The 27,797-nt window shown below is 40.3% G+C and overlaps 1 protein-coding gene across 2 annotated transcripts in view; it reads right to left on the bottom strand.

Moving 5' to 3' along the window:
- Positions 1-27,797, bottom strand: part of BLOC1S5 (biogenesis of lysosomal organelles complex 1 subunit 5) — a 68,326-nt gene that overhangs the window by 28,315 nt on the left and 12,214 nt on the right. For both annotated transcript variants that reach the window (XM_042937947.1, XM_042937946.1), the window contains exons 2-3: positions 17,150-17,481; positions 10,326-10,408 (exon numbers count right to left, since the gene is read on the bottom strand). In XM_042937947.1, coding sequence (XP_042793881.1) covers positions 10,326-10,408; positions 17,150-17,360 — 294 coding nt within the window. In that variant the 5' untranslated portion in view covers positions 17,361-17,481. The remainder of the gene's footprint in view (positions 1-10,325; positions 10,409-17,149; positions 17,482-27,797) is intronic.

The raw sequence follows: 27,797 nt of genomic DNA, 5'->3' as shown, positions 1-27,797 counted from the left end.
TCTAGGCCTTTTAGTGAACAAGGCTATGAAATAAGTGTTTTTATTTTTTTTTAATGTTTGGGTTTTTTTTTTTGAGAGAGAGAGCATTCACATGAGACTGCAACTGGGGAAGGTACAGCAAGGGAGAGAGAGAATCCCAAGCAGACTCCTCACTGTCAGTGCAGAACCCAACACGAGGCTCGATCCCACAAACCAAACCATGAGATCATGACCTGAGTCTAAATCAAGAGTAGGACACTTAACCCACATGCCCCAAGGTATCTGTTTTTAAAAGATGCATTTTAATGGGGCACCTGGGTGGCTCAGTCAGTCAGAAGTCTAACTTGATTTCAGCTCAGGTCATGATCTCACAGTTCATGGGTTCGAGCCCTGCATCAGGCTCTGCACTGACAGTGTAGAGCCTGCTTGGGATTCTCTCTTTTCCTTTCCCTCTCTGCCCCTCCCCTGTTAGTTCTCTCTCTCCCTCTCAAAAAGAAATAAAAACATTAAAAATAATTTTTAAAAAGATGCATTTTAAGTTTATAATCACAAATTAAGAAAAATAACGCTTTTAATTATACTTCTCAGTCCTGTGTCTCTTTGCAGTTCTCAAAACACCAGACAGAACTACAATTTACTTTATCACTACTTCAATCAAACAACAGCAACACTAGTATCAACAAAATGATTACTGAAAACAGATTAATGGTTTGTTGTTGTTGCTGTTTTGAAGGGATATTTGACTATATATGCACAAATTACTATGTTTTATAGTTACTTGGAACAATTTCTTTCTGCATGGCAATGCCACCATCCAGAAAGACAGGTTTGCTTTTTTACATTTCACTTGATTTTTTAGGGATTGTTCCTTAAAAATTTTCTTTTAAATTATGTAAGATATTTACATGTCTCCAAAACTGTATTAAAACACACACACACACACACACACACACATATATATCTACATATAGATCTATATATATAAAGTCTAGCTTCTATGTATGTCTTTTGCATTGTATTACCTCCTAACTCTCTCTTTAGGTAATTCTTTTAAAACTTTATCCTACTACTGTCTTAAGTATAAGGATACACATCTGTATATATATATATATATATATATATATATATATATATATACACATGCATATACATATATACACAAAGGTATATATAAATGTATATATGCATTTATTCATATGTATAAGTATATACATATTTTCAATTCCTTCTTAAATGTAAACATGATATACAGACTTTTCTTATTTTACTTTATGAAATTCATAAACACACACACAATGTATATCACCTTTGTGTGATCATGTGGTCTATTTGTTCTTTTTTGGTATATCTTTCAGGATTGAGAAAAATTTGGTGTTTCTGTTCTCATGGTTATGTTTATATTAGTACTTATAGAATACCCTTGGTCTCCATGTATTTGGTTATTGTCAGTTGGTTCCCTACTATAAGCAACAACATTCAAGCTTCACAAGACCCTCTGCCATCCGTCCATGTCTTCCTCTAGTTTCTGATACCACAGAAGCTTTTTAGCTGTTTAGCTGGTGATTTGGTCATTTGGTATTTGGGGGATACCCTGTCCCCTGGTTTTATTATAGATGTTGCCTGATTTTGCTACCCTAGTAGTTCTGTTTCTATAGACAGATTGAAGCAAAAAAATCCCAAAACAAAACAACAAAAAACTATGTCAAAGCTTGCTGCCATCTTCCCCCCATGGCATTGGAATCTGAATGAATCAAGATTATAAAGATTATTTCCTTTCTTATGGTGCATTTTTTCTTTGTCAAGATGCAAAGGAATGGTCTCTCAATTCAAATACAAAGACAATGAAGAACAGAGAGTGGAGTTCTGCAGTTCTACTCAGGGTATAGGTCTTACTTGGTGGGGGGGGGCGGTCAATGGATGGGCTTTGGGGTTCCAGAATCCCCTTGAAATTGTACTCAAATTGAATACATATAGGTGTTCTATGCATTTTTCTGGAAGAAAAAAAATTCTTCAAGGACACCTTGACTTACTAATGTTAAGAACCACTATCAAAGTTAAAATATAAAGTTAAGAATCCCTATGAAAACACCCAACAGCGTTTTTCAGAAATAGAACAAAGAATACTGAACTTTGTATGAAACCACAAAAGACCCCAAATACCAAAAACAGTCTTGAGAGAGAAGAACAAAGCTGGAGGTATCCTAATCTCAGATTTCAAGATCTACTAGAAAGCTGTAGCAATCAAAACAAAAAGACCCCTACATCAATGGAACAGAATAGAGAGCCCAGAAATAAATCCATGTTTATATAATCAATTAAGCTATGACAAAGGAGGCAAGAATATGCAGTGAGGAAGATAGTCTCCTCAATAAATAGTGCTAGGGAAACTGGACAGCCACATGCAAAAGAATAAAACTGGACCACTTATTTTACCTGATACACAAAAATAAACTCAAAATGGATTGAAACCATAAATATCCTAGAAAATACAGACAGTGATCTCTTTTATATTGGTCTTAGGCAAAAGAAGCAAAACAAATATAAACTATGGGACTACACAAAAATAAAAAGTTTTTGCACTAGGGCGCCTGCGTGGCCCAGTCAGTTAAGCGTCCGACTTTGGCTCAGGTCTTCTCATGGTTCGTTGAGTTCGAGCCTCACAACAGGCCCTGGGCTGACAGCTCAGAGCCTGGAGCCTGCTTCAGATTCTATGTCTCTCTCTCTCTCAAAAATAAATAAACATTAAAAAAAAAAAAAAGTTTTGCACAGCCAAGGAAACCATCAACAACATGAAAAGGCAACCTACTAAATGGGTGAAGATATTTGCATATGATATATCTGATACGCGGTTAATATCCAAAATACATAAATAACTTACATAATTCAACACCAAATAACAAATAAACCAATTAAAAAATGGGCAGAGGACCTAAACCAACTTCTTTTTAAGATATATGCACAGCCAACAGACACATGAAAAGATGCTCAACATCACTAATGATCAGGGAAATGCAAATCAAAACCTCACACTTGTCAGAATAGCTAGAATCAAGAAGATAAGAAACACCAAGTGCTGGCAAGGATGTGGAGAACAAGGAACCCTCATGTACTGTTGGTGGGAATGTAAACTGGTACAAACAGTGTGGAAAACAGTATGGAGGTTCCTCAAGAAACTAAAACTAGAAATACCATTCAATTCAGTAATTCCACTACTGGGTATTACCCAAAGAAAATGAAAACACACAGGGTGCCTATGCAGCTCAGTCGGTTAAGCATCTGACTTTGGCTCAGGTCATGATCTCACAGCTCGTGAGTTTGAGCCCTGCTTTGGGCTCTGTGCTGATGGCTCAGAGCCTGGGGCCTGCTTCGGATTCTGTGTCTCCTTCTCTCTCTGCCCCTCCCCTGCTCACGCTCTATCTCTCTCTCTCAATAATAAATAAGCATTAAAAAAAAATTAAAAGAAAATGAAAACACACACCCCTATACTACACCATTATTTCCAATAGCTAAGCTATGGAAGCAACCCAAGTGTCCACCAATAGATGAATGGATACAGAAGATGTGGGATATGTATGTGTGTGTGTGTGTGTGTGTGTGTGTGTGTGTGTACACACACACACACACACACACACACGTGCGCACGCACTGGAATATTACTCACTCATAAAAAAGAATGAGATCTTGGCATTTGCAATGACATGAATGGACCTAGCACTTACTACATTAAGTGAAATAAGTTAGATGGAAAAGGACAAATACCATGTGATTTCACTTATATGTGGAATCTCAACAACAAAACAAACAAGAAGCAGAAACAGACCCATAAATAAAGAAAACAAAGAAATGGTTGCCAGAAGGGAGGGAGGTGGGAGGATGGGCAAAATGAAATGAAAGCGGAGGACAAGTACAGGCTTCTACTTATGGAAGAAGTCTCAAGGACAGAAGGCTCAGCAGAGGGAATACAGTCAATGGTACTGTTAATAGCATCACATGGTAACAGATGGTAGCTACACTTATGGTGAGTACAGCATAACACCGACTTGCTGAATTACTAATTTGTACACCTGAAACGAATGTAACGTGTTGTGTCAATTATACTTTCATAAAAATAAAGATAAAAAAGAACCACTTATTTAAAGGGTTATTTCTTCTAGCAGGCAAATTGGGAGTCTCACGTTGTAGAAAGGGAGTTTATAGCCTCGTTCATTTAAACAACATATAGGCCCAATGATAGTGTTAGAAAAGATGTTAGAAATTAGAAAACAGTCTCGCCCTTGAACTTACCCTCTGGTACGTGCCTGTTTTTATGCTGGTATTTTTGACCAAGGTGTACTGTTGACACTCATTACAAAAGGAAGACTATTTAACATCTATTTAACTGCATATATATTCACATATATTCTGGTGCATAAATATCAAAGATCAGCACTAATGAAGCTTGGCTTCTGATGTGTAACACTCCATAAAATCACACAGTTAATTTCTAAGTTGAAATGAATAGCAAGTGCTCATGTAATGTTCTTAAAACAGTGCCTGGTTAAGTATGTGCTCAAAAGTGCTAGCAATTATTAATAATATTAGTACAGTTACTATAACCTTTACATTTAAGATGTAATTTGATAGTGTTAGAAGGGAAATGGGAGACCAATATAAGAATTTAAAATTTTCTTTCAATCACTAAACTGGTCAGTCCAACAAGATTTAAAACCATATTGTATATACATATGTTTATTATATGCTATATGGAACATACTTTACCCTGATATTTAATAATCTGCCAGTTACTCCAATAATCTATTAACCAAAAATGAGAGATTAGGACATCAAATGAAATTCTAGCTTGACCTGTTTGCCTTTTGAAGGATTTTCTCTTCATGAATTCAATCCACGTTCAAATTCATCGACACAATCCCTCCTGACTCCTGCAAATACTGTACTTATTTGAATACCTTTGTTTTTTAGCCTCTAATTATAATCATCATTTCCTCCATTTTTTTTTTCTACTTGCTAACATCTATTTTCCTTTCTCAGCTCAAACACCACCCCTTCTATGAAAACTTTCCTCCCAGCTCTGTGGGGAGTTGTTTCTGGAGTTGTTTCCTCCTGAGATCTCAAGTGCTTTGTGCTTATTTTATCATAATAATTCCACCATGAAAATTCACTGTTTATAGGTCTTCTCCCTAGACTGTCAACTTCTGGAGATAGACTGTTTCTTATTTATTTTTATATACCTACTGTGACAGACAGTTCTGGATCCATTCTCCTCCTCTTTCTTCCTATCAGTCTCCAAGTATTATTTGAGGTGTTATATGTGCCTGTACACAGACTGCTTCTCGTCCCCATCTGCCTTCCTTTTTGCTACATGAAATGCAGATATCATGGTTGGAGTTCCCAGAGCCACCTTATAAGCATAAGGGTAAGAGCAACACTGCAGGGAGGTAGAAGGCAAAGTTAGAAGAAAAAGCTGACATCATAGAGCCCTAGGCTCCAGGTATTGTGAGAGAAATATAAATACTTGTTAAAGACACTATTTTTCAGGTGTTTGTTACTAGTACCTAAACATATTCCTTACTGATACACGTAGGTAATCAACAACTGTTCTATAAAGCACTGAAGGAATAAAATTTGCTAAAAATGAAATAAGCAATCAGAGGAGAGGTATCGGGGGGATGGGCAAAATGGGTGGACAGTGGGAGTCATGAGCTTCCAGTTACAAAATTAATAGGTCTTGGGGATACAAGGCATAGCACAGGGAGTATAGTCAATGGTACTGGAACAGCCTTGTGTGGTGACAGATGGTAGCAACATTTGTGGGGCACACAGCATAATGGATAGATTTGCTGAATTACTACATTCTATAGCTGAAACTAATATAACATTGTGTGCCAACTATAATCAATAAAAAATGTTTTTCCATTAAAAAGATTTATGAAACTAAAAAAAAAAAAAAAGAAATAAAGAACTTGTACAGGACCATATATCCCCAAAACACATCAGAAATTCTCACTAATGTGGGTCTTTCCTCTGTTCCACATGAGAGGCCACAACATACCCTCTGGGGCTAGAAAGATAACGGTACGGCAGACAATGCCTCTCCCCACTCACACTACCAAGTTGATGCTCATGGAAAAGGCCCTACAGGGATCTCTGTTCAGTAGAATCACGGATATAAAAGATCTGCATAAAGTCAGGAGAAAGACAGTCAGTCAACTGTCCAGAAATACTAACAAACACAAAAAGAGAGCTTAAATATAACAGAACTTCAATACTTTAAGTAATGCTGCCACCATGTGGCACTTACTCCCCTCCTTTAGAAATAAAATTTTATATAGAAAAAGATGATTGTTGGCCCGTGCATTAACTTTCTGAAATATAAAAACTATAAACATCTGTAGTTTTACATACTAGTCAGATTTTCTTAAGGTGAACTACGTTTAAATGCAAGAGAGATGAAAGTTCTCGGGTGTACTGGTAACACTGCTCTGCCACTCCTCTCTGCCCAACCATGCCATCTGAGGTGAATTAGTGGATGCTACTATTTGGACCAAGATAGAAAAGGAACTGTAAATAATGCAGATATATATTCAAATCCAAAGCCTCTAAAATGCTTTCAGCTTTCTTCTAATTTGAGGAGAAATGTCAGAATACAATACACAGAAAATACAGGGAAGTTTCCATGCTATTCCAAACCCTCAGGAAGACCAACCGGGGAGGTTATCGTGTAAAATCCTGGATCAAGTATCTATCAAGAAAAGGAATTATATTACATTTAGTTGAAGGTAACAAGTTAAACTTAGCTGACAAGATATTTTTGAGCCCTTCAGAGGCCAGTCTTCAATGACAATATGAGAATATCTTGCTTCATGAAGGGTGCGTCTGTGTCCGTCCTCTTTATCAGAGCAGCACTGGTTTCTATGTTATGTCTCACACAAAGTAAGTGCTCGAGACACTTGCAAAACAAGCTTGTTTCTATCATACCCGATGTGATAATTTTATTTTCTAGCAAACATCTTTTGTTTTTCTAAGTTTTATTTATTTTGAGAGAGAGAGAGAGAGATAGGGGCAGAGAGAGGGAGAGAGAATCCCAAGCAGGATTCTGCACTGACAGCACAGAGCCCAACACAGGGCTTGAACTCACAAATGAGGAGATGATGACTTGAGCCAAAATCAGGAGTTGGATGCTTAAATGACTCAGCCATCCAGGTGTCCCTAGTAAACAAACATTTTTCTAAGATAACAGTTCTGCCACCTGCTTAGCAAAACTCTATTTTCCCTAAAATCATTAAAAATTGAACTCAAGCTCAAATTATTGTAAATTCTGAGTTAAAAAAATTTTTGACTGTATTTGCTACCATCTTTTTCTTAATAACAACAGTTACCAACATTTGTCTAACACCTATGTATCAGGGATTTAAAAATAACTTATCATTTAATCTTCACAAAAACTGCACAGTATATATTGCTCTTCCCATTTTTAAGTGGGAAACTTAAGACTCAGTAAAGCAAGTAATCATAGCTAGTAAGACGGGGGCGGGATTTGAATCCAAAGATGTCAAGCTCCAAGGCCCATGTTCTTTTCATTCCTCAACACAGCCTCCTTTCCAAAGAGACCTTGGAAGGGCTCACGATGCAGAATGCAGGTAATCTCTCTCCTCTGAGACACATGCCCATCTTCCCTTGGCAACTATCTTCTATCCCAGTTAGAAGAGGCATTGGCTTCAACAGGAAGTGAGCTCTTAACGGCGTAAATGTAAAACTTTTTTCATTTTGAATTCAACATTCAGTTTCACTTGTATAGATAGCCTTTTCACAAAAACCATCTACATTATTCAAAGAATGCTGATATAGGGGCACCTGGGTGGCTCAGTCGGTTAAGTGTCCGACTTCAGCTCAGGTCATGGGCTCACAGCTTGTGAATTTGAAGCCCGCATCAGGCTCTGTGCTGACAGCTCACAGCCTGGAGCCTGCTTCGGATTCTGTGTCTCCCTCTCTCTCTCTCTGCCCCTCCCCCCACTGACGCTCTGTCTCTCTCTCTCTCAAAAATAAACAAACATTAAAAAAAATTAAAAAAAAAAAAAGAATGCTGATATAGGTATAATGATAAATTTTCTAGGGATAACTCAGCCACTAATTAGCAATGTGCAACTTTTCAATGTTGCTTTCCATCTCTGGGCTCAGTTTCTATGAAGTGGGTTGGGGGGGGTGGATCAGAAAATCCATCTTAAGTCCAAAATTCTATGTTTAATACCAAGTAGATCTCTAAAGTTATATTTTAAAAACTATTCAGTATTTCAAATTAATCAGACTAGCAAAAAGAAAAAAAGATAACTTATGAAAAAGATGACTTATGACATCACTAGACATTAGGAAACTCAAGTTTTTGTCAAGGCTCTGCTGTTTTTCTTTTGAATCATATTAAGCACTCACAGTGCATCAGACATTGGTTTAGGCATTTTTAATATAATGAGAATAAGGCATTTTTAAACAATCAGGAGTCCTGACTCTTATGGTACCTCTATTCTAATGAAAGAAGACAGGCAATGAACAAATAAATAACAAGAAAAATGTCAGGTAGTTATAAGAGCTTATGGTAGACAGAATTCTAAGATGGCCCTCAAGACCCCCCCCCCCCCACCCAGCGTACACACACCTTCTCTTAGTTATTCTATCAAACCCTAATCTAGGTGCCACTGTATCTATACTCTACAGATTTATTAAGGTCCCAAATAAGCTGACTTTAAGAAAGGGAGATTATGTTCAGTGGGCCTGACTTAATCAGGTGAGTCCTTTACAGAGTCTAGGCTCTTCCTGGCAAGCATGAGAGGGAGAGACTCCACATGAGCGAGACTGATTTGTGGCTTTGAAGATGGAAGGAGCCACGTACCAAGGAACGTTAGTGGTCTCTAGGAGTTCAGAGGGGCCCCTGGCTGGCAGCAAATAAGGAAATGGGCACTTCACTGTATCAGGGCAAAGAACTGAGTTTTGGTACAATCATGTCAATTAGGAAGAGGACTCTGAGCTCCAAATAAGAACAATGTCTGGCCAACATCTTGATTTTAACCTTGAGAGAGTGTGAGCAGAGAACCCAGCCATGTGATGCTCAGACTTTATTCTAAGGAACTGGCAATAATCTTCAAATAGCATAAAAGGGAATCATCTCTGGATAATATTCTGTGTGTCCCAGATTATGTGTATCCCACCACGACAGTAATGATGATGAAATAGCTAACAGTTATTTCTTCCTAGGTACCAGATAACATTCTAAGATACACACACAGAGATGCACTCATTGTGTGAACGTGCATACCTTTAATCTTTCCAACAACGCTGTGAGGTAGGTATTATGCAGATTTTGAGTATGAGTCTATTGAACCTAGAAATGATATCTGATGTTGCAGCTCTGTCCCTCTATCTTGAGCGCTCTGTACCACAGGCTTTCTGAAGTTTTAAAGGATTTATGAAAAGGTTCTCTCCTTTTGGTAGGTTTAGACTCCCTGCTTGGAGTCTTATTTGGAAATAGAACCCCAACTTACACAGAACCATGAAATTTTTTGTGCAACACCATTTACCATCTATCTGACAGTAGCTTGGCATGTTGCTGCTTAATGCACAATGAACCAATTATACACGTGTAAAACAACAGTACTATGAAACAGGATGGCAGGCTGGCACATCAGTATCACTGGAGCGCAGCATGAAAGGTCGGCTGGCAGATGGCAAAGCCAGCAAGGCAGGGGCCAGGTCAAGGATGCGTGGACTTCATCCTGTGCATAGCAAATACCATCAAAGGGTTTTAAAAAGTGAAATAATGTCTGAGCACTCTGGCGGCATGGGAAACACTGGCTTTGACTGGGCTGATGAAGCAGGCACACAAATCAGAAGGGATGGAGATTTATGAGTAACATCCAAAAGAAACGGTCACTGAATGTGGGTCCTAACCGGGTCGGAACAACCAAGGATGAGTCTCATGCTTTAACCCGAGTGCTCTGGGTGGGTGCTGATGCTCCAACTGAGGAAAAAAAAAATAGAAAATGGATCTGGAAGACCTACACCCATCAGTCTTTAAAATCTTTTTTTCACTGTATCTCATGTTACGGATGAAAAAAGCTGAGAACAGATATGAAATACCCCAGAGCAGGCACCGAAACTTGAGCCCAAACCCCTGCTCCTTCTCCTCCTTCCGCTCCTTCCATGAATGGCAATGCCTCCTAATGAGCTCTACTTTGTCTATGTTACGAACACATGAATGGAAATCAGAGATTTTAAAACCACAGAGTTCCCCTTCTGTATATTAACACACTAACAACTAGGGCAGCATTTTTACAAAGTAAGGTTTAAATACTCACTTCAAATTCTTTCACAAAATAACGGGTTTCACCTTGAATAACTGGTCTGTGATCTAAAAGCCTTGAATGAATTTCTCCAAGGTCTATAAAGACAAAATGAAATTCAAAGTTAATCCACACTGGGGGGCACAATCTCTAGCGTGATTCACTCTTCCCAATTCCCACGAATACATGTAGGTTAAAATCTAGTTTAGACTGGATTTAGAAGAAATCATATCCATCGCCAGTAAATAGGTACAAGTACTTCTGAGAGCAATCTGGCAATATCTAATACAGCTTAGGATCTGCACTCCTAGCAGTTCCATGCCTATGTATGTGCCCTGGAAAATCTCTTGCACAAATGAAAGAAATTTATAAATGTTTACTACAATATGAGTATAATGTCAAAAGAAGAAAAAAAGCAAACAACCTAAACATACTCAAACAATGGAATACTATAAATCAGCAAATAAAAATGAATACACTGGGGTGCCTGGCTGGTTCAGTCGGGTAAGCATCCAACTCTTAACTTCAGCTCAGGTCATGATCTTACAATCTGTGAGATAGAGCCGCGTGTCAGCACAGAACCTGCATGGGATTCTCTCTTTCTCCCTCTCTGCCCCTTTCCCGTTCACGCTCTCTCAAAATAAACTAGAAAATAACCCCAATACATTAAAGTTACATTTATTAACATGGATAAATCCCATAAATATAATGCTTAACAGAAAAGCCGGTTTCAGCAGAATAAAGGTATTTATCTAAACTTAAACAACATATAAAAGACACTTAATTTGGGGACACATACAGAAGCAATAAAAGTAGAAAGAAATGCATGAGAACGGTAAACAGCAAATCCAAAACAGTAGCTACCTTTAGAGAGGAGAGAGGACAACACAATTAGAGCAAGGTACCCAGTGGGCTTTGGGTGTTTATTAAGATGGGTAGAGTGTTCCTTACAGGTCTCTATACTTTTTGACAAGTCTGAAAAAATTAAAGGAAACAGTTCCAAATTTTAACTGTTTTTGGTAAGTCATTCTATTCATTCTACTTTGTAACAATTATATTGTGCAAGGGGTAAACCTCAAAACTCCTAGAGGAAATTAAGTCTCCAAATAAGTAACATGCATCATTCATGTTCATTTACTGGTATAACCTGTTCCTCGAATCTTTTATTTTTGCAGACATGCAATGGGGCAAATTTCATTACTCTATTTAAGGAGTTTATTAGGATACATCTTAGGAAGTATGCTAAGTAAAAAAACGTAAACAGATACGTAACTTTTGCTTAAGTCCTTCAATGACTCATTACCCAGAACACTTCTATAAGAAGGTAACAGGAGTTCATTTTGAAAAAAAGAAAAAGAGAAAGGAAAAAGATCTATGCTTAGTTAAATTTGGGAAACACTAGATAAAATCAAGTTAGACAAGTTCCTTTACCTCAGATCTTCTGGGAGCCGATAGTTACTCATATGAATTATTAATGCCCAAGCGAGGGTTGCACTATGCAGAAATTCATGGACCTTATTTGATGAAGAGAACCTATGTGGCAAATAATACTGTTCACATTTCAACAAACACCAGTGTCTTTGAAACACAACTGTCTAACAGGCTGAAGTTCACGCCTTGTAGTAGCCACACAGGGTCCTCCATATGCCTGGTTCCAGCCTCATCTCCCCCCATGCTGACAACTCTGAACGACTGGCGGTTTTCCAAACACACTGCGCTATCTCATGCATCCTTGTCACAGCTCGTGCTCTCGTCACCACCGGGAACCTTCCTGAATCCCTGCTCTTCCTTCCAAACCGCTGACATCACACTTCCTTGAAATTTTCGTTTGTTCTATTCAGCTTCCTCCAAGGTTTCAAGGAGTGCCCCTATTTTATGCCTCCCAAAGCACCCGGGGCAATTACTTCTATCCTACTACTTACTATATTGTCCGGAAATTATCTCTCTCCTCCAATGAGTATCTCAGAGACAACATTATTTGTATCACCCACAGAGGATATGCGGATTAACATGTATTTTTCTATATGATGAGAAGCTATTAGGCTTTGTTGATTTGGGGAGATCTTCTGCAGCCTGATAGAATTTAGGTGGCCTTTGGAGAGAGAATTCAATTCTGTTTAGAAATGGATAGTGATCACTTCCAAAACTGTACCCCAAAACTTAAGATAGTAAAGACTTGCAGAGAACATACATGTTACTACAGAAATTAAGCCACTAAATATTTTTGTTGTAACATTACAACAACAAAGCAAGCATATAATAATAATTCAGGAGTCCCAAGGACAAATTCTCTAAGTCTGATCATGTAAATGTAAGCTACAGAGTTTCACGTAAGTTCAACCCTAACCCTGCAAAGCATTCTTTTGTTGTTTGATATATAAGGTAAAATAATCTTTCATCCTCCAAAAGTTCACCCTCTAATATGAGTGTTGGACAAATACCCCTTCACACAAAAGACAGAGAAAAATAAGCACTTTAATGGAAGATCAATATGCCATGTGGCTATGGAACATGGAGAAATATGGTCAATTGTAGAGCTCTCATTATCTAACAGAAGAAGTTTCTCCTCTGGCCCTGAATTTCCAGGCCTTTATTGTAATATCATAAGGAACAATTTACTGCAATTGTTTCTGATAACTCCCACGGCATCACCAAAAAGATGCTCTTCTTCCTTATCAGGTCTCAAAACCACTCCCTCTTTTTCATCCCTGCTTGTCTCACTAGGACTATTTGAACTAACTAGTCACTTTTCTCTATAACCCACTCCACACAGAGTCAGTTCTTGTCATTCCCAGTAGCAATGTTTACACAGTTGCCTCCAACACTAAACTAGCAAGCGTTGAACTACTGGTCCTCCAGGAAATACAAAGTTGGGTTCCTGCAAGCTTCTGGTCACATTTTTTTGTCAAACCAAAATGCCACTTGTGTCACACAGGTTTGTTTTCCAACATCCTTGTGAAACATGCCACTCTCAGCGTTTAAGTTTTTTAAAAATATTTTATTTATTTTTGATAGAGACAGAGCACAAGAGGGGGAGGGGCAGAGAGAGAAGGAGACACAGAATCGGAAGCAGGCTCCAGGCTCCGAGCTGTCAGCACAGAGCTCAACACGGGGCTCGAACCCACGAACCTCAAGATCATGACCTGAGCTGAAGTCGGATGCTCAACCGAATGAGCCACCTGGGCGCCCCAACTCTTAGTGTTTACCATCTGCTCTTCCAATAGAATCCTTTTCTGTGTATAACACTTACCAGGTATTCTTAAAGTTCTCCCACAGCCCCTTGACCTGCATAACCTACTTCACCTGCAAGCTGAACACTTTCATCCTGTACCACCTTTGAAAGTATGGCTAGCACTAGACAGAAGAGTTGAACGTTTTCCTGACCTTACACAACTGACCATAAATTTCTGTGGCTTTCAGCTTTACGACAATGCTGTCCACTATGCTCGGTCAATCATCTCAAGAATGTACAAATTTAGCTGCTTTCCCATCACTTCATCACACACTATGAATGTTGCTTTGGCACTTTCTGGAATGGCCGAACGCACAAATTGGTGAATCTCCTTCCTTATTGTGGACTGTTGACTAATTCACATTCGTCTCACAGCAAACAGCACTGTAATTCATACCTGAAAGAAACTTGTCTTCTACAGTGTTTTCTCTGTAAGGTACACAACAGAATATGTGTGTACTTAGGGAAAACTCAGCACTACACATTGGGGATCACTTGAAAAAGCAAAATCAGCAACAAAAGCACAAAAATGTGAAAAATATACTAAATAAAAAGCAAAAAGGACCCATTTACGGTATGAGAGGTAAAACAAAAAGCAAAGGGTTGCCTTGTTCAGCCTCAACTACAAATGTGCATGTAGAAAAACTCAAATTTTTCTCTCTTCTGTGCATGTGGGAATGACCATGAAAGCATCATCAATATTGATATTGAAGTTACAAATTCATTTTAGCAATTAGGCAAATTCACAAATACCTAATCCACAAGATGAGGATCCACTGTTATCTGCCTGAGTGCTTTATTTAAAATACAAATCTGGGGTGCCTGGGTGGCTCAGTCGATTGAGTGTCCAACTTCAGCTCAGGTCATGATCTTGCAGTTCATGGGTCTGAGCCCCATGCTGGGCTCTGTGCTGACAGCTCAAAGCCTGCAGCTTGCTTCTTATTCTCCCTCTCTGCCCCTCCCCCACTCACACTCTGTCTCTCAAAAATAAATAAAACATTTTTAAAAAATTAAAAAAAATACAAATCTAACCACATGATTCTCATACTTGCTGGTTAGTTTCCTAATTTAAGAAAAAGTCCAATCTAAGGCAAGAAGTCCTCTACTGTCTGATTTCCACCAAACTCCACCTCTCTGAGAGTCACTTTGTAGCAATATATGTAATTTCCCAAACATGGCCATGCTGTTTGAGCCCTCCACACCTTTGCTCAGGCTGTTGCAAACTAAGTCCAAAATACCCTTGCCCTCTTTTCTTAATTGCTAACACTTTACTCTTCAGTAAAAAAAAGTTCAGGAAGCCCTTCCTATTTCCCACTCTTTACCTCCTAACCCCCACCCATGGGCCACAAACCCTTGGGCCACAAACCCTTACAGACCCAGGGCATAAGCAGTGAAATAATTTATTTATTTCTTTTTCACGAATTCTCGCAATAAAATTCAACAATGATCTGTTCAGAACCAATGGTCTTCAAGTAAGGATGAACTAAAAATAGACTTTCAGAATGAAGAGTGAATGGTTCCATAAAAAAGCCAAGAAAATTCTAGACAGATTTTTAATTAAAACTCACTTTTCGATTAACTTGAAAAAATCTACCCTGAATAATCTTTTTTTTTTTTTTTAAAGTAACACATGAAAGAAACAAAACAAAACTGTGTATGAAGGGATAAAATCAACAATGAAAAAGACAACCCATGGAATGGGAGAAAATATATGCAAATCATCCATGAGAAAAGGGGTTAATATCCAGACTATACAGAGAATTTCTACCTCAACAACAAAAACTTGATCAAAAAACGGGTACAGGACTTCAACAGACATTTCTCCAAAGAACACATACAAATGGCCAATAAGCACATAAAAAGATGCTCAACATCACTAATCATTAGGAAAATGAAAATCAAAACTACAAGACACTACTTCATACCCATTAGGAGGGCCACTACCAAAGAACAGAAAATAACAAGTGTTGGTGAGGATGTGGAGAAACTGGAACCCTTGTGCCCCGTGAGACTGTAAATAGTGCAGTCGCTATGGAAGACAGTATGGTGATTGCTCAAAAAATTAAAAATAGAATTATCATTTGGTCCAGCAATTCCAGTTCTGGGCATATACTCGAAAGAACTGAAAGCAAGGGCTCAAACAGTTACTTGCATACCTATGTTCACAGCAATATTCACAAAAATCAAAAGGTGGAAGTAACCCAAGGGTCCATCCACAGACGAATGGATACAGAAAATGTGGTATAGACATACAATGGAATATTATTCAGCTTTTAAAGGGAAGGAAATTCCATCACAGACTACAAAGTGGATAAAGGACACGTTGAGGACATTATTCAAAGTGAGATAAGCCAGTCACAAAAGAGCAAACACTGTAAGATTTCATGTATATGAATTATCTAAAGCAGTCACACAGAGGCAGAAAGTAGAATGGTGGTTGCTAGGGATTGGAGGGAAGGGTCAGATGGGGAGTCAGTGTTTCATCCCTACAATGAGTTTCAGTTCGGGAGGATGAAAAGTTATGGAGATGGACGGTGGTGATGGATGCACAACAATAGGGATGTACTAATGGCACAACACTGTCCATTTAAAAATGGTTCAGATAAACTTTATATGTATTTCACCGCAATTTAAAACATTTTTAAGTAGCAGTTCACTTAGATCGCACATAAAAACATTTATAATTTAGCCCTAACACCCACGCACCACTCTCAACACTCCTAATTAGACTTAAGAGACAACATGAAGTCTACAAATAGCCACAGCCAGCCGTGCTGGGGGCTGTCTACAATCTTGACAGATAAGGTTAAAATAAGCAGCAACCGAAGGATGTCGTTCCCTGGGTGGTGCTGAAGGACTCCGGAATCCTACGGGGGGAGTGGGGGTGTTCAACGCTGCAAGATGTTGGGACAGACAGGACCAGCACAGGGTTAAGAAAGGACGAGGATGAGAAAGTGCAGTATTTAACCGGCAAAGATCCTGCTACGGGAAAACAGGGTTGTTGTGAGCTTTGGGAATCAAACCTACTCAAGTTCTGTGAGAATCCAGGTTGTAACCCTCTCCCAGCGTAAAGCCGACAAACCAAATGGACACCTGTAGCTGTATATGGCGCTTTCATGTTTTAAGATGCTTTCGTATATCTCATTTACTCCTTGCATGACCCAGGGGCACACAGGGGCAGAGTAGGTAAAGCGGCCGAACCAAAGTCACCCAACTCCTAAACGACCTGACTGAGGGAGCAGACCCTTCTCGACCCCTAAGCCCGATGCTGTATCTACGCGTTACAGCACCATCAAGAGGCGGCGTCCAAAGAAGTTCTGCGCCCAAAGGTCCGGGGCTTGGGAAAGGGGAGAGGGGGCGGGCCTCAAGACTCACGTCCGCGGGTTTTTCGAAGTAGTAACAGGGGCTGAGTTGGCTGGTTGTTATTGGAAGGCACCTGGCGTGGGGAACCATGCGGACTCCGGCCACGACTCCCCCTACCTCCCACGAACGCGAGGCCGCCCTGCAGCCGGGGGGTGCCCCAGGGAGCGGCCCGGGTCAGAGGGCGCCGCCCCGGAGGTGGAGCAGCGCCGGGATCCACCAGAGCGACAGCCCCACTACTCCGTACCCTTGATAATGAGGTGCGCTGGAGAGCCCGCGGTCCCCAGCGAGTCCTTTTTCTTGTCGCCGCCGCCCGGGGAGGCCTCACAACCCACAGGCGTCTCCGTCCCTCCGCCACTCATCGCGACCTGCTCCGCCCACCCGCCTCCGCGTTGCGCCTGCGCAGACCTGAACTGCCCGCCTTCCGGGCGCAGGCTTGAAGCGTCATCAAAGGGCATACGGGAAACTGAGTCCACTCGGCGGGCAACAAGTTGTGTTTGGGTAGCCAGAGTTGTAAACTTGAAGAAGCCGATGCCGCCATGCTGGGTTAGGGCAGATGCTGGCGGAATTGGAATTTGCCTGAAAATTAGAGTGAACGTCTGTTATTGCACCTTAAACTGGCTGGAATTTATTCTGGATTAGGGAGATTGAAAGAGAGAAGATACAGCCGCAGAATAATATCAATATTAGTAGTAGTAGAAGTATATTATCTCTGTTATACCTGCCACCAATATTTTATAAAGCATTTTGACGTGCGTTGCCGCGTTTGGTCATGTTAGCAACTCAGGGAAACGATTTTATCATTTCTTTATAACAAATGAAGAAATAGGGTTAAAGGTTAAGTAACTTGAGTCTAAGTCTAATCACTTAGCCTCATCCGTGCCGCTGTGAAGAAAAAACAAATTTGTTCTTGGCATTTGCGTTTGTGAAATATCAACCGGTTGTGTATTATATGGTCTAAGAGGAAATACATGTAATTATGAAAGAGAAAGATTTGCTGGGCTGCTTTGAATTGTGTTCATGAAGTGTCAGCTTTGGGGATGCATATATCTAATTGCTGCTCTTTGTTAAACTCCATAAAGTTCACCTTGAAGCCTCAACAAGTCTTTGTGCAGACAATGTGCAGCTTTGCAATGGCTCCTTCACCTCCTGTGTTCATCCAGTGGTTCTAGGAATCATCTCTATGCTTTCACTTGTTCCCCAGCCCCCCCACTTTCTGTACAGTCCTTACTGTCAAGGGTCTTGCAGTCGAGTGCTGAAGAAACATAAACCAACATTTAAAGTGTAAATCCTACAAATAACAGCATGGAGGAAGGTGCAGCACATGTGGGACACCCCGGGGGGTGGGAGGTGGCCAGGAGAGACTTCCCAGAGGAGGCAACCTATTTGTCCTCAGACCTGAAATGAAGAAATGTCAATCAGGGTATGTGAGAAGAAGATGGAACTTGTGGTTTTCTAGCAGAGGAAACAACAAGCCCAAAGGCAGAAACATAAAATAGATGGATTAATACATGAAATGTACAGCTGGTTAATTCCAAGTTGTTGCCTCTGGTTTGTAACCTTTCTAGTCTCACTTTCATTTCCCTAGCTTTAGCATCAACCTCTAGAAAATATAATTATTTTTAAAGCCCTTCACTGTTCTCCCCCCTTCTAGGTACTTTTCTTACTCAAGTTTTCTTCTGTACCTGCAAACCCAAATTTCCTCTCATAGCTTGTCTTCTCGTGTCTTTGAATAACTGGGGCTCCTGGGTGGCTCAATTGGTTAAGCATGCAACTTCGGCTCAGGTCATGACCTTGCGGTTCACAGGTTCGAGCCTCCCTTTGGGCTCTGTGCTGACAGCTCAGAGCCTGGAGCCTGCTTCTGATTCTGTCTCTCTCTCTGCTCCTCCTCCAATTTCCCTCTTACTCTCTTTCTCAAGAAAATAAAGGAACATTTAGTGTCTTTGAATTACTGAAAAATCTGAAAAGGCTCACTATGGAAGGTTAATGCTTCTTCCACATTAATGTGGCTGTTACATATGCAGATCCTGGGTTCCATATTCAAAAGTTCTGTTTCAGTAGTTCCGGGGTAGCTCCTACCTCCCCTTACCCAACTGCCGATTGATTATGATTTAAGTGATAGAAGAATTCTAGGTGCAGTAGTTAAGACTTTAGAACCAGACCGAATTGGGTTGAAGCTCTGGCTCTGCCATTTGCCTGCAGTTCCTTCCCTGTCAAATGGCAATAAAATATCCATTTATGAGGTTGTGATGATTAAAAAAGATAATACCTATAAAGCACTTAGTACAATGCCTGGCACAAACCAAATGCTCAATAAATGTTATTATGATTACAACAACCTTCTTATCTCCTTTTAAAGCCTTGTATAATCTCTTCTCATTCTTACAATCCACCTGTATCACCCACCACTAAAATATCTTGTAGTTTTTTAGGACTTTACAATTTATAAAATGTTATCACATACCATCTTCCCCATGTCTCTTAATCTTTTCATGAATCTAGTTGAGGTAGCTATTAAAATACCCATTTTGATGAGTAAACTGAGGTTCAGAGGATACGGTAGAGAGCCTCCAAAGATGACTGCAGTGATTCCTTCCCTCCCTGTGTATACATGCAACATGCTTCTCTCTTCCCCTCAAGACCTGGAGTTTGTTTCCTATCCCCTTGAATCTGGACTGGCTCTTTGACTTGCTTTGACGAATAGAACATGGTGGGAAAAAAAATGCTGTGCCGGTTTAGGCCCTTGAGACACCTGGTGGTTTCTACTTTTGCTCTCTTGTCAGCAAGTCCAGGGTCTCCTGCCCTGAGAACTGAGACAGCACATGTAAAGAGAGGCTGTGTGAGTGAGAACTAAGGCACCAAGCAGTCAGCACCAGGCCGCAGAAATATGAGGGAGCCATTCTTGGTTCCTTCATCCCGACCATCAGCCTTTTGAATGCAGTTGCACCATCTGCAGTGAAACTGATACCACCACATGAAGCCAGAAAGCTGCCTGATCTGTATTGTGAGAAATAATGAATTCTGTGAGAAATAATACAATTTTGAGAAACAGTAAGTAAATAAATAAATCCATTAAATTGTGTGTTCCAATTATGCCCTCCCTGTCATCGCCCTCCCTGTCATCGACAGGATTTAAGATGGCTTACAATGATCCGGGTACTCCCACAGGATGACATCACAGCTACCAAAGAGCGGAACCATGGACAGATGGTCCATGACCATCAGCCTAGATGACCAGGCTGGTGCATTACAATACAGCGAAGCCCAGTCAGCTAGGGGGTCTTTCTACTGTGCCATGGCTGTGGCAGGAATATTTCTGCTTCTTCCCTTTGAGCGCTCCCTTCCTTACCCCTCCACCTATTCAACTCAGTAAACTTTATTTATGGTGTATAGTAAAGGATTTGGCTGATCTCTGTTCCTGGTTCCTTGGAGATAACCTCTAAATCTTTGGAATATCTCACTTTAGATATTGACTTTGTTATTCATGGTGGCCTGAGTTTATGCTAGCAAGGTGACTCTCAAAGGCCCTTAGATGGTTTCAGGATGGGAGCTCAAAGACCACTGTGTGATTAGAGGGTTGGGGCTCTGAGCCATGTAAATATCAGTCTGACCTCTGGGGGGAGGGGGGTGGGTCCTGGCAAGGGGGTTCAATCACGTGGCCAATGATTCAAGCATCCATGTCTAAGTAATGAAACCCAAATAAAACCTGTACAAGCCCTGGTGAGCTTCCTACTTGGCAATCTCCCCCTGATGTGCCTAGAGGGTGAGGTATACGGAGGATATAGAAGCTTCCTGTTGGGACCCTCCCAGGTCTCACCTTATGCATGTATTCCTTTGGCTGGTCCTGATTTGTATCCCTTACAACAGAACTACAATCCTAAGTACAGTACTTTCCTGAGTTCCAAGGACCATTCTAGTGAATTCCTGAACCTGAGGGGATAGAGTGGGCACCTCCAAAATTTGTAGACAGCTAACATGGGTAGCTTGGGAACCTGGAGCTTGTGCCTGGTGTCTGAAGTAAGGGCAGTCTTGTCTCTACAAGGACTGGTGTCCTTTACCTGTGGGGTCTAAGCTAACTCTGGTAATCAGTGTCAGAATTGTGTTGCAATTGAACAGACACCTACGTGGCAACCATGGTTTGCCAGATAATGTTGTAAGTGCTCTACACATATTAATTCATTTAACTCTCATGTCAGTCCTTTGAAGCAGATACTGCTGTTATTATTACCATCTTACAGATGAGGATGCTGAGAGACAGAGAGGTTAAATGACTGCCCAGCTTGCGTGTGGCAGAAACAACCTTGGTCTCTCTGCATGCATTTACATGGGTGAGTAGAGAGTGGGGAAGGGAGATTGGGAAGGAGGGAAGAGAGAAGCCATTTGACCTCTAAAAGGGCAGATGGGCTGTAAACTTCATTCCAACACATTTAACAAGCATGTAGTGAGCACTTTCTATGTACCAAGTGAAGTGCTAGGAGCTGAGATATAGCAGTGAGCAAGACCGTTCAGCCTTTTCCTTCTCTCAGTGAGGGTACAATCTACCAGAGGGAACAATATTAAAATACTGTACAATTACTTTTCTGCAATTCTGTTGCTTATAATCTGTAGATACAAGTTCCAGCTGTTTGATTGTATTGCTCTACCTACTACTGAGTTATGTTGTTCTCTGGGATGGTTAGGTTCATAGCAAGGAGTCAGAAAAGAGTCACATTAGCAGTGCTGTTGCATCGGGAAACTTCAGCTAGGATTAGGGCTGCTTGGACCCTATATCATCCTGCCAAAGGTCTGGTATTACCTCTTGCTGTCTGGCTTGATGAGATTTTTCTGTATTCTTAAATGAAACTTTGAGATAATTATGGATTCTCACACAGTTGTAAGAAATAATACAGAGAGATTCCTTGTACACTTCACCTGGTTTTCCTTCAATGGTAATGGTTTGCAAATGTTAATATCACAAACAGGATATTGACATTGATTCAATTCACCAATCTTTCAGGTTTCCCATTTTCTTATATTGATGGTGTGTGTGTGTGTGTGTGTGTGTGTGTGTGTGTGTGTGTGTGTGTGTGTGAGAGAGAGAGAGAGAGAGAGAGAGAGAGGCAGAGAGACAGAGAGAGAGAGAGAGAGAGACAGAGACAGAGAGAGACAGAGAGAGTGTGCGTGTATTTGGCTCTATACAATTTTGAAAATTTTTAAAAAATGTTTTTATTTCTTTTTGAAAGAGAGAGAGAGAGAGAGAGAGAGAGACAGTGTGAGTGGGGGAGGGGCAGAGAGAGAGGGAGACACAGAATCTGAAGAAGGCTCCAGGCTCTGAGCTGTCAGCACAGAGCCCGACGAGGGCTCGAACCCACAAACTGTGAGATCATGACCTGAGCTGAAGTCGGATGCCTAACCAACTGAACCACTCGGACGCCTCTGGCTCTATATAATTTTATCACAGTCAAGATAGTGAACAGTTTCAAAGCCATAAGGACGGCCCATGATGCCTTTTTGTAACCACAACCAACTTCCTCTCTGTCCCCATCCCAATCCCTGGCAACCTATAATATATCCTCCATTTCTAAAATTCTGTCTTTTTAAAAAATATTATATGCATGGAATCATACATTAAGTACTTCTGTGTTTTTAAGAGCAGGTATTCTCACCTTCATATTTACACGATCCAAGATCATTTTCCAGAGGCTCAATATCAGACAGTTTCAGACCATATAAATACAAAAGGATTTTTCCAGTTATTGTGCTTTATGAGAGTTAAGATATCTAAATCATGGAAATAATGTTAATTTAATAGGAGTAAAGTTCTGACTTCGGGGTAGTATTTGCTAAATCCATATTGAATCTTATGAAAATTAGAAAATAGAAATAAAATGAGCACTTAATTATATACATATTGAGAACAACACTGAAATTCATTCCTTGGTATAAGCCCATCCTTAGAGGCATCGCTGGGGGGTGGGGGGGGGGGGACTTCCTAAATCTATTTTGCTTTTTATCATATCTATTTCACAAGATTTTCCTCTGGAACATTCTCTGTTGACATCACTGTTTATCCTCTTCTGTCTAACCTATTTTTGAGGAGGATGAAAACAATTAAAAATGGAAGAAACGACTGAAAGCAAAGGAGAAGGAAAGATTAGAGGGTCTTTTGAGGTAAGATGGTAAATATTACTGCATCTCATGAAGTTTTGGGAATGCACCTGGCACACCAGGCTTGAGAGGCCATTTGGTGGAAGCAGCATGCTGTGCTTTGATATCCACCATCTTCCGGGGGACAGCCACTCCATAGTCTTGTACTGAATCCTGCTTGTTGCCCCTACGGATGCTTCTGGTGTAGATACATCGCTTGGAGTGCATGTGATGCTTTACTGCAGAGCCACCACGAGAGGGACGTGCTCCTGTGATAGGGCCAATGGATCAGAACGTAGAGTGCTCTATCACCATGCTGGCCACACCTTCAGAAAATTCGACTCAGCCATGCCAAAGGACAAAAGCACCCATCGTTGAGTGACCAGGCTGCTCTATGCCTACTGTCGCCCAATCTTTGGACAAGTGTCGTACCGGGGTCCTCGGGGTAGGGCCAACCACAACAGACCTCTTGAACCACGCAAACACAGATTGGGACCCAGCAACTTGTATAGAAGTCCTAGGTGATTTACCACGCACGCTAAAGTCTGAGAACCACTGCTTTAGTGCAATGTCTATCGTGCATTCCCCAAACTTCTGGCAAGGATAGTCAACTCTTAGATTCTTTTATCCAAGTGACAGGGCTCAAGTCAAATGCTGAAAACAGTTAGAAACTGCCAAGTGGATGAGGCCAACCAGAGGGTTAAAAATCTCTTAACTGACTTTAAGATAAGGTGTGTGTGTTGTAGAAGTTCCGGAAAAATGAGGCAGTAGAGGAAGGACAGCCTATATGACATGAACAGACTAGCTCATGGACCGCACCAAAGAAACTTGGGACTTGGTAATCAGATGGCTGGAAGTTTGTGGTCTTGGTCAAAGCAAGCCTGTGGCTTTATTGTTTAGAGCTATGCCTTGTCAAATTAGTTGTGTGGCTACTGTATTTCAAGCTTAACTTGGACAGACAGGCCTGCCAGGCACAAATTTCTCAAGCAGATGATGTTAGGGAGGACAAAAATTACCCACCGCAAGACTGAGGGCAGATGACACTCAGCAGGAATGGCAAGCCAAATCTGCGGGATCCATAATACAATTGGCTAGCCCTAGGGACCCAGTCTCTTTGAAGTGGAAGAGACAGCACGAATGAGCCATCACATTAACTCACCAGGCCGGAAAAGATGCAAAGCTTTCATTCTCCCCACAAAGAAATGAAAGTTTAAAAGATTAAAATATTCCTAAAGGAATCACGATAATGGAATCAGAAATCCTTGAGACGTAATAGTAAAACTAGCCAACATCTCAAATGCTCCTGACTTCCCGTCTACCTTCTTTTGGCCTCTCTCGTAAGTGAAAGATGAGTTTTGCTAGATTAGGTAGCAGTTGGAATTGGTTTTATTCACCACTAGTATTGGGAATAAAGGCAGAGCCTGCAGGAATGTGGGCTTCAGCAACAAGTAATCATTATTGCAAAATCAAATTCCCCATCTCATCTCTGATATGCCTGTATGTAACCCTAGAGCTGGGCTTCAAAGTGTTATAAATTCAGCATATAAGACATGGAGCAGTGGGATACAGAGCCCCTTGTGTACCTAAAAGCTCTGCCCAGCAAGAGAGATATATGATGGTAACTTTCTCCCCATTGCTTTTGCAATAAAATTCACCCAGAGCTCCAGGAAGTTAGAAATGTAATTCAGCTTCAATAAATCAAGACTAAAATTAAGATGGCCAGATATGTAGCAGCCTGCTCAGGTGTATGGAGAACTTGAAATTTAGTGCCCTGGTAATGGGTAGGGGCAGATTATCTAATTATGGAGAGAAAGAAGAAATATTGCTCTCTGGGGTAAAAAGCTAAATGCTCTAATCCATTAAACCACCACATCTCTGCCAAAGCTAGATTAATATCAAAGTTCAGGTAACATCTGACTTTTTTTTTTTAAAAGGAATGAAGTTAAATGGAAAAAAATATATAAATGAAAAAGCTATACTTCACAATAATTCTAATTTGACTACTTGTCCAATAGTTGCGTGTTCGATCTTACAGTGGGATGCACCTGTACCTGATTGTAATAGAGTTCTATTCTTTCCCAATGATAGGTCTGCTTAAATTTTTATCAACGTATCTTCAGGCTTTTCTGGAAGGACTTTTAGCAGGGCTCTCATATGATGCACTGGCAGGAGGTGATCTTCCTGTTCATTCTGTTCCTACCTTCCTGCTTTCATCCTTGCAGAAGACCTTATGAGCTTCTCACTGACTGTAGTTAACTATGGCTTCACATTTAGTTGGGTGGAGCCAATGGAGGACGTCCATTTAACAAGGAGTAAAAATGAGAATGTCCACATATCTGTTAAGAACCTCTGTTAAGTGCAATAATCTTATTTCTGAATTTGGATGAGGAGGGAGTGGAGTTTCAACCAGAAAGTCAGGTATGGATAGGTGATTAGGTCATTCTTGAAGCTCTGTTACATTTTCCTACCATACTGAGACAGCAGCTACTTGAGATTTACAACCACAGAACTGCACAAAATATTTCATGACATCTGGAAGCTTTGGATATAACTGTGCCTAAAGTCAGATGACCTTTAGAAATTGCCTCCAGTCCTACTATATCTGTGTGTTTTGAAACCAGTGTTCATTTTTAATGAATGAAAAATCCATGGATTCTTGACTGAAGAATGACCCTTCCCTATTTGAAATTTTTTATCTGTTCTTGAAAGTTGCATGTGGAATATGGAGACAGGGCCATGTGTCCACTCAGGGCAGTCAAATCAACCCCTGTAACAGACTATGGTGGCAGACTATGTCCTCTGACTCTGAAATTGTACAATTCCTGCTCATTCCAATGACAGTTTAAGTGAGGTGTTGGTTAGCATGTGGATTGGCCTATGCCCCAACCTAACTTCTTAATATGAGATAATCTGAATGTGTAGTGTCTAGTAAAGAGTCTGCAACATGGGGCGCCTGGGTGGCGCAGTCGGTTAAGCGTCCGACTTCAGCCAGGTCACGATCTCGCGGTCCGTGAGTTCGAGCCCCGCGTCAGGCTCTGGGCTGATGGCTCGGAGCCTGGAGCCTGTTTCCGATTCTGTGTCTCCCTCTTTCTCTGCCCCTCCCCCGTTCATGCTCTGTCTCTCTCTGTCCCAAAAATAAATAAAAAACGTTGAAAAAAAAAATTAAAAAAAAAAAAAAAAAAAAAAAGAGTCTGCAACATAGTAGACATTCAGTAAATGGTACCTGATTGTTTTTATTTACTTTCCAACAATGTTGAGTGATGGCGGCCTCTCAAAGAAACTTTACACGCTGTTTCAGAAATTTGGTCATAGACCATTAGATTGTAAATGTAAGCACTAATGCCACTGTCATCCTCAGGAACTAGCGGTTTCTGATACATAGTAGGTGCTAAATAAATATTTGAGGGATTATCGAATGATCAGTGATGCAGGCTTCTGTGAATCAAAGAAAATGGTTGGAAAGGGGCATACACTCTTCAGAAGAAATAACATGCACAAAGATTGCCCCACTTTCTTTTAAAGGAGTCTCACTGATCTTTTAGAAAGCAAAACAAAATGAATAGTATGGTCCCTTTTTGGAACAGCTTGAAAGATGTAAGGAGCAGAGATTTTTAAGTTGGTAAGTAATATGACAAATTCATGTTTTCCAAAATCATAAGATGCTCTGCCCAACTGTCTTCTCTCAGATGGGCTCATGTTGCACAGGTGTCCCAGGGACAGCAGAAGGGAAAAGACTTAAGAATTAGATTAAGGATTTCACTTTATAAAATTGTAGGTTATGATTTTACAATTTTCCATAGTAGATTGTACTGATCCCTTTCTGTGTGCTAGGCACTATACAATATACTTTTTATACATTATCATTGCAAATTAAACAATGAGATCAGAAATTTTCATCTCTATTTCCTAAGAGGAATTTCATGTTCAGTGACTTATTCAAGGTCTTATATGGTGAGGCTGATACGTAATTCCATTCTTTTTTTTTTTTTTTTTAAGTTTATGTATTTATTTTTGAGAGAGAGAGGGAGACAGGGAATACCAAGCAGGTTCTGCACTGTCAGCACAAAGCCTGATGTGGGGCTTGAACTCAAGAACCGTGAGATCATGACCTGAGCCAAAAATCAAGAGTCAGACGTTTAACCAACTGAACCACCCAGGCTCCCCCTATGATTCCAGCCTTAGAGTAAACAAAAAAAAACCTTTACTGAGCTATAACTCACATATTACAAAGTTTACCCATTTAACCCACCTGAAGTGTACAGATCTATGAGTTTAAGCATATTCAGAATGTGTAACTACCTCATTTATTCTTGAAGTTACTCATTTATTTTATCCAATGCTTAGGAGGGCAGCTTTTTCCCCTAAGGTTGGTAAAAACTGATTTCTCAAGTTGATTTAAGCAGAAACTTACTGGTCCACGGGTAAAGTAGTTTACAGGTTAAGTTTGAGCCAAACGTTTGTCTGAACCCCAGCTCCTCGATATTGATTGTGTGATCCTGGGTAAGTTCCTTAACAAATCTGTGCCTCAGTCTCATTAATTGCAAAAAAGAGAATAATCATTAAAGGAGTGAATTCACTTAAAGCACTTAGAAGTCTGCCTGCTACATACTAAATGCTCAATAAGTGTTAGCTATTATTATTAAAAGTACATTAATAGACCCTCCTGGTAACTCTTGAGTATTGTAGAATTCTGAAATAGCTTCTGAACCATGGAAATTGTGGTCAGTGAAAAGTACTTACTGTATTCTAATTGTTTGCAAACTGATGAT

Source organism: Panthera leo, chromosome B2 (genome assembly GCF_018350215.1).
Source record: "Panthera leo isolate Ple1 chromosome B2, P.leo_Ple1_pat1.1, whole genome shotgun sequence".
Classification (NCBI taxonomy): Eukaryota; Metazoa; Chordata; class Mammalia; order Carnivora; family Felidae; genus Panthera; species Panthera leo.
Note: the sequence above shows the minus strand (reverse complement) of the source record. Positions and strands in the feature narration are given on the sequence as shown.